The sequence below is a fragment of the Salmo trutta genome, chromosome 19 (assembly GCF_901001165.1).
Source record: "Salmo trutta chromosome 19, fSalTru1.1, whole genome shotgun sequence".
NCBI classification, from domain to species: domain Eukaryota; kingdom Metazoa; phylum Chordata; class Actinopteri; order Salmoniformes; family Salmonidae; genus Salmo; species Salmo trutta.
The window spans coordinates 152,686-160,190 of record NC_042975.1 but is presented as its reverse complement, the minus strand read 5'-3'; the positions used below and the strand labels follow the sequence as shown (position 1 = coordinate 160,190).

The window sequence follows — 7,505 nt, the reverse complement described above, 5'->3', positions numbered from 1 at the left end:
CTGCTGCCTTTGATACCGTGAACCATCAGATCCTCCTCTCCACCCTCTCCGAGCTGGGCATCTCCGGCGCGGCCCACGCTTGGATTGCGTCCTACCTGACAGGTCGCTCCTACCAGGTGGCGTGGCGAGAATCTGTCTCCGCACCACGTGCTCTCACCACTGGTGTCCCCCAGGGCTCTGTTCTAGGCCCTCTCCTATTCTCACTATACACCAAGTCACTTGGCTCGGTCATATCTTCACATGGTCTCTCCTATCATTGCTACGCAGACGACACACAATTAATCTTCTCCTTTCCCCCTTCTGATAACCAGGTGGCGAATCGCATCTCTGCATGTCTGGCAGACATATCAGTGTGGATGACGGCTCACCACCTCAAGCTGAACCTCGGCAAGACGGAGCTGCTCCTCCTCCCGGGGAAGGACTGCCCGTTCCATGATCTCACCATCACGGTTGACAACTCCCTTGTGTCCTCCTCCCAGAGTGCTAAGAACTTTGGCGTGACCCTGGACAACACCCTGTTGTTCTCCACTAACATCAAGGTGGTGACCCGATCCTGTAGGTTCATGCTCTACAACATTCGCAGAGTACGACCCTGCCTCACACAGGAAGCGGCGCAGGTCCTAGTCCAGGCACTTGTCATCTCCCGTCTGGATTACTGCAACTCGCTGTTGGCTGGGCTCCCTGCCTGTGCCATTAAACCCCTACAACTCATCCAGAACGCCGCAGCCCGTCTGGTGTTCAACCTTCCCAAGTTCTCTCACGTCACCCCTCTCCTCCGCTCTCTCCACTGGCTTCCAGTTGAAGCTCGCATCCGCTACAAGTCCATGGTGCTTGCCTACGGAGCTGTGAGGGGAACGGCACCTCCGTACCTTCAGGCTCTGATCAGGCCGTACACCCAAACAAGGGCACTGCGTTCATCCACCTCTGGCCTGCTCGCCTCCCTACCTCTGAGGAAGCACAGTTCCCGCTCAGCCCAGTCAAAACTGTTCGCTGCTCTGGCACCCCAATGGTGGAACAAGCTCCCTCACGACGCCAGGACAGCGGAGTCAATCACCACCTTCCGGAGACACCTGAAACCCCACCTCTTTAAGGAATACCTGGGATAGGATAAAGTAATCCAGGTCACCTAGTGGTTAGAGCGTTAGAGTTTTAGATTAGTAACCGAAAGGTTGCAAGTTCAAATCCTCGAGCTGACAAGGTAAAAATCTGTCATTCTGCCCCTGAACAAGGCAGTTAACCCACTGTTCCTAGGCCGTCATTGAAAATAAGAATTTGTTCTTAACTGACTTGCCTAGTTAAATAAAGGTGAAATAAAAAATAAAGCTGTGACAGCCGCTGTTTACTTCTGAAGATAACTTTAGTGCCGCCCTAAAAACCTGATTCAAATTCAACACAAACCTTCAAATAGGTAATGACACATTATAAAACTCTTTATTGTGTTTTATTTACATTTTATAGGTGATACGTTGGACAGATCGGGTGAAAAAAATTATTTCCCCACACGGCTTATCTCCCCCTTTCACTATCACACAGTAGGTTTCACTTCCCCATCTGCCATTGTCTTCTTCAATCATGCAGAGATGGGCAGAAGGAAGGTCTTGTCATTGATTTTGCTGGAAATGGGAGAAATTGTGCTTTACAATGGTATTAATATTACAGTTGACCTGGAAGTATTATGTTTTTTGGTCACTAAAATAAGGTAAATTGTACATTACAGAGCGATGTACAAAAGTGTGTTAGTTACCGTTAGCCTTCATGAATCTGCAGGTAGCTAACCAACCAGGTAAAATGTTAGCTAGCTAACATCAAGCCGTAGCTAGCTAAGCAAATGGCTCTGAGATAGGAATAATAAGGTCATACACGTAACGTTAGCTAGCGAGCCAGTCAGCTAACGTTAGCTAGCTAGCTAGGTAAACAATGAACCATAATCATAACTCAAGACGTTACTAACCTGCATGAATCTGCAGGTAGCTAACCAACCAGGTTCAATGTTAGCTAGCTAACATTAGGTTATAGCTAGCCAAGCAAATGGCTCTTTCTTTCAAAATTAGAAATGTGTAATATCAGAAAACGTAGCAAGCTAGACTATCTTACCCCTATACATCATTCATGGATGGACTCGTCTCCTATCGGATGCCATGGTTGCCCTTAGTTTAAAGATGCAATCCAGAGACAGGTGTTTTCTCCACCTCCTTAGCTATCATACTCTAATTCCACTGATTTCAAAACTCGGTCCTCCAGAAAGTGGAGAGCAACAATTATGCAGTTTTAATACACAATAATAATAAAAAATAATCCGCGTTAGACAGGATTACCTAGACATACTGACCAGGTCAAATAGACAGAAGCATGCAATATGGCAGACCAATCTAAACTCATCTCTCGGCATGTCCAGTCCACTCATTATCTCAGCCAATCATGGCTAGTAGGAAGGTTGCCTCTCTTTTTCTGTGGTTAAAACAACTATGCTCGTAACTGAACAATTTTATTTGTATTTACAGATGGCATACAAGTTTGTTATTAAGGCACATGAAAGTTCACATGTCCGAGAAGGCATTTCTGCCAGAAAATGCATTTTGTTAAAGAAATACAAGTTTATGTTCAAACGGCTCTTCTGTGAAGTAGTGATCAGTGACATACGCCTACAGTAGTTTCCAGAAATGGGTCACATATATGACTCTGTCAAAAAAATCATAATTACTGTAGCTTTAGATAAATGTGCTGTAAACCCTATTTAATGAAAACTCCATGAGAAAATCTGTTGGCCAGCAAGTGGGAGGGTTTTCAGCGGTTTAATAAAATGTATTCAGCATGCGGAAGGCAACCACACCTGCAAGGCAACCACACTTTGTCACGTCCTGACCAGTAAAGGGGTTATTTGTTATTATAGTTTGGTCAGGACGTGGCAGGGGGTATTTGTTTTATATGGTTTGGGGTGTGTGTGTATGTAGAGGGGTGTTTGATTTATGTATTCCGGGGTTTTGGTCATTGTTCTATGTTTGTATATTTCTATGTCTGTTCTAGGGTGTTTAGATCTGTGTTTAGGTATTGGGATTGGGGCCTTCAATTGGAGGCAGCTGTCTATCGTTGCCTCTGATTGAAGGTCCTATAATTAGGAATGGTTATGTCATGGGAATTGTGGAAGGTTGTTCTTTGTACTGCTGTGTGAGCCTACAAGACTGTTCAGTCGTTTATTGTTTTGTTTATTAGTTGTGTTCACAATAAAAGTTAAGATGAGCACTCAACCCGCTGCGCCTTGGTCCAATTACTATGACGACCGTTACACACTTGCACACCTCATAATTGAAGTCAGAATACTAACTACTGAGAAGTCCATAGGAAAAACTTGAGTAGGAAAGGTAAGCGTATGAAAGGTCTGATTCTGGCCAGTAGTGAAATGCTCTGGTACTTAGTAATATGGCTCATTGGTCTGATTGGTTGAAGGTTGATCCAATCACCTGTAAAATGATTTTGCTCTACGCCTCCTTGATTAAACGGTTTGAATCACATCTCTGCCAGACTGGTATCAGAGTTTAACTCGCAGGATCAGGCGGCTTCGCAAGGCTACGTTTTTATGGTCTAATTGACCATAAGATGTAGTATTATCCAACACAGTTGTGATTTGATTACTGAAGTTGCCAGATAGATACACACACAAATCATTTATATTTCAATAACAAACTAAATATACACATAATGTTTAAATAACACAATTAAAACAAACATCATGATGTTAGTGCAAATTAACCACACAGCTACGAAGTCAACTGTACATCTAATGTAATAGTGCTGCATGAGCCGACATGTCTGACCGATGATAATAACTACATGGTCTGTTTGTGTGTGTGTATCGGGGAGATTGTGTGTGTGTGTGTGTGTATCGGGGAGATTGTGTGTGTGTGTGTGTGTGTGTGCGTGTGTGTGTATCGGGGAGATTGTGTGTGTGTGTGTGTGTATCGGGGAGATTGTGTGTGTGTGTGTGTGTGTATCGGGGAGATTGTGTGTGTGTGTGTGTGTGTGTGTGTGTGTGTGTGTGTGTGTGTGTGTGTGTATCGGGGAGATTGTGTGTGAGTGTAACTCAGTAATCTGTCCACCACTAAGCAGCTTTAGCCCCGTCTGCCTGGCCGCTTCGCTGCAGGGAGTTCATTTCACTACCGACTAACTCTACACAGCAAACTGAAACGATTGACTAACGCTACACAGCAAGCTGAAACTATTATCCAACGCTACACAGCAAGCTGAAACTATTATCCAACGCTACACAGCAAGCTGAAACTATTATCCAACGCTACACAGCAAGCTGCAACAATGAATACACAACAAGCAGCAACTACCAACACACAACTAACAACTGACAACAAGCTGCGACAGGAGTTCATTTCACTACCGACTACCAGCTAAGAACACAACAAGCAGTCACTAGCTGAAACTATTATCCAACGCTACACAACAAGCTGAAACTATTATCCAACGCTACACAGCAAGCTGAAACTATTATCCAACGCTACACAGCAAGCTGCAACTATTCTGTTAGAACTATTCTATCGGAACTATTCTATCGGAACTATTCTAGCGGAAATATTCTATTCGAACTATTCTGTCGGAACTATTCTGTCGGAACTCTTCTGTCGGAACTATTCTGTCGGAACTATTCTATCGGAACTATTCTATCGGAACTATTCTATCGGAACTATTCTATCGGAACTATTCTAGCGGAAATATTCTATTCGAACTATTCTGTCGGAACTATTCTGTCGGAACTATTCTGTCGGAACTCTTCTGTCGGAACTCTTCTGTCGGAACTCTTCTGTCGGAACTATTCTGTTGGAACTATTCTATCTATTCTATCGGAACTATTCTATCGGAACTATTCTGTTGGAACTACAAGGAAGGTGGCGCCAGTGGAGTTGTCATGGAGAATTCTGTGTTGTGGATATTCCTGACAGCAACATGTGTTATTAAAGGTGAGATAACCTCTAGTCTACCCTCTAACCATAACCCTACCATCAGAGAGTTGGTTCATCCTACAGCATACATCTTCAATCTGTAAATTAAGATCACACCTTATCCTCTGGTGTTCCATCGGGTTTAACTCTGAGAACCGCTGCTGCACCACATGAACACTTCTATACATAAACAATATATTACACACACATACAGACAGACACATGCACACTAACACACACACACACACACACACACACACGTAGGTCTGTATTCTGTCTGTCTGTTTGCCTGCCTGTCTGTTGATATCGCTCTGGTTCCAGAACACAGATGAAACATGTAATCCCTGAGCTCCTCTTGAACGCTCTCCAACACACACTACTCATGCTGACAGTGCCAGAGATCACACACACACTACATATCCAAATAGTCCAACAGATTACAATCAATTTGGCAGAGTAGAAGTGGAAGCAGACCGTATCTGGGCCAAACACACACACACGCACACACAAAACACTTTGAAAATAAACATTTCAGCCTAAAATAATTTTTCTGCCTTTATCAGATTTAAGAAATGTCTGGTATGTGTTGCTACTCTGCTGCTGTGTTAGCAAGCTGGAAGCTATCTGTTGGTTAACTGTTAGATAGCTTTTACTCAGCTGTTAACAACATGGTAGTTAGCTGTTGGCTAGCTGTTAGTTAGCTGTTAGTTAGCTGGTAGCTAGGTGGTAGCTGTTAGTTAGCTGTTAGTTAGCTGGTAGCTAGGTGGTAGCTGTTAGTTAGCTGTTTATAAGCTGTTATTTAGCTGTTAGTTAGATGTTAGTTAGCTGTCTGTTAGCTAGCTGTTGGTTAGCTGTTATTTAGCTGGTAGTTAGCTGGTAACTAACTATTAGTTAGCGTTTAGTTAGGTGTTAGTTAGCTGTCTGTTAGCTAGCTGTTGGTTAGCTGTTATTTAGCTGGTAGTTAGCTGGTAACTAACTATTAGTTAGCGTTTAGTTAGGTGTTAGTTAGCATTTAGTTAGCTGTTAGTTAGCTCTTAGCTAGCTGTTGGTTACCTGGTAGTTAGCTGGTAGCTAACTGTTAGCTATCTGTTAGCTAGCTGGAAGTTGGATCATAAAGGAAAGTTTAGGCTGTACAGAGAATCATTTTTTTACATTTTGAAGTAAGAGCAGAGTTATCAATATCTAGTAGTTATTCATCAAAGTGCTACCGTTAGTACCTCTTAGTTCATTTCCAGTATATTTTTTAAAGTGTGTGTCTGCGTGCGTGTGTGTAGTAGGTCACATGGTCAGTAAGACAAACAGCCTCTCATTCCAGGTCAATCACAGACTAGAGATTAAACAGTTAATCCCTCTCTCTCTCTCTCTCTCTCTCTCTCTCTCTCTATATATATATATATATATATATATATATATATATCTTTCTATCTCTCTCCCCTTCTCCCTCTCTATCTCTCTCTCTGACTATCTTCTTTCTCTCTTTCCTTTCCTACATGCTCTATTTTCCCAATGAGTGTGTGTGTGTGTGTGTCAGACAGGTAGGCTGTGCTCATCTCTGTTCCTCACCCAAAGCGTAGGTCTAAACCTAACCCTAATGAGCTCAGCTACAGAGCTGGCCTGATCCCACTGGGTGACGGCGTATGTGTACGTGTGTGTGACCCTAACCGTAACCCCATTTAACTGAGCAGCAGTGTATCTAACTTCTGTGTGTATTGTGTGTCCTAGGTGTGTGTGGTCAGTCAGTCCAGATGGAAGCCGGACAGTCAGGGTACGTGGGCTCTAAGGTGGATCTACCATGTATTTTTATCAACAGCATCCCACCTGTCAAGATCTCACAGGTAACCATCACACACACACACACATGCAATCAATACAACATCTGCAAGAACTTTGCCTTGAATTCTTCCCTCCCTCCAGGTGACATGGCAGAAGGTGATTAATGGAAAGAAACAGAACGTGGCTATAGCTAACCCGTCTCTAGGCGTGTCTGTAGCTCCGCCCTTCAAAGACAGAGTCAGCTTCAAAAACCCTGTGGTGAGGATGATGTGGTGTGGTGGTTGTGTTCTAACCTTGCCATGCAGTCTTGTGGTTGTCATTATGGTTGTGTTGAGGTTGTTTTGTGGTTGTGTTGTGCTTGTGTGGTGGTTGTGTGGTGGTTGGGTTGTGGTTGGATTGTGGTTGCGTTGTGGTTGTGGATGGGTTGTGTTGTGGTTGTGGTTGGTCTCTAAATATATGGCTCTGATGTTAAGGTGCGGAGGAGAACTCCGTCCCTGGAGGACACCACTCTGACCCTCTCGTCTCTGCGACTGTCTGACGAGGCCAGATACATCTGTGAATACACTACCTTCCCTGCTGGCAACCGCGAAAACACAGTCAACCTCACAGTCTACGGTAAGACCACAACACAGTCACTATGCGGATGTCGGCCAACACGGGTTAACTCTCAATCTGATTGAATATAGGTCAATGTTTCTGCGTTCACAGAGATTGCATTCACGGTCAATGCTGCTTTCAGTATGTTGGCTCAATGGTGAATGCGCATAAATATGGCAGAATTCAGAT

The 7,505-nt window shown here is 43.8% G+C and overlaps 1 protein-coding gene across 2 annotated transcripts in view; it reads left to right on the top strand.

Annotated features, from left to right (window-relative positions):
- Nucleotides 1-4,092: 4,092 nt before the first annotated feature.
- LOC115153786 (nectin-1) overlaps nucleotides 4,093-7,505 on the top strand; it is a 32,790-nt gene continuing 29,377 nt past the window's right edge. For both annotated transcript variants that reach the window (XM_029699361.1, XM_029699362.1), the window contains exons 1-4: nucleotides 4,093-4,964; nucleotides 6,669-6,781; nucleotides 6,861-6,977; nucleotides 7,193-7,334. In XM_029699361.1, coding sequence (XP_029555221.1) covers nucleotides 4,913-4,964; nucleotides 6,669-6,781; nucleotides 6,861-6,977; nucleotides 7,193-7,334 — 424 coding nt within the window. In that variant the 5' untranslated portion in view covers nucleotides 4,093-4,912. The remainder of the gene's footprint in view (nucleotides 4,965-6,668; nucleotides 6,782-6,860; nucleotides 6,978-7,192; nucleotides 7,335-7,505) is intronic.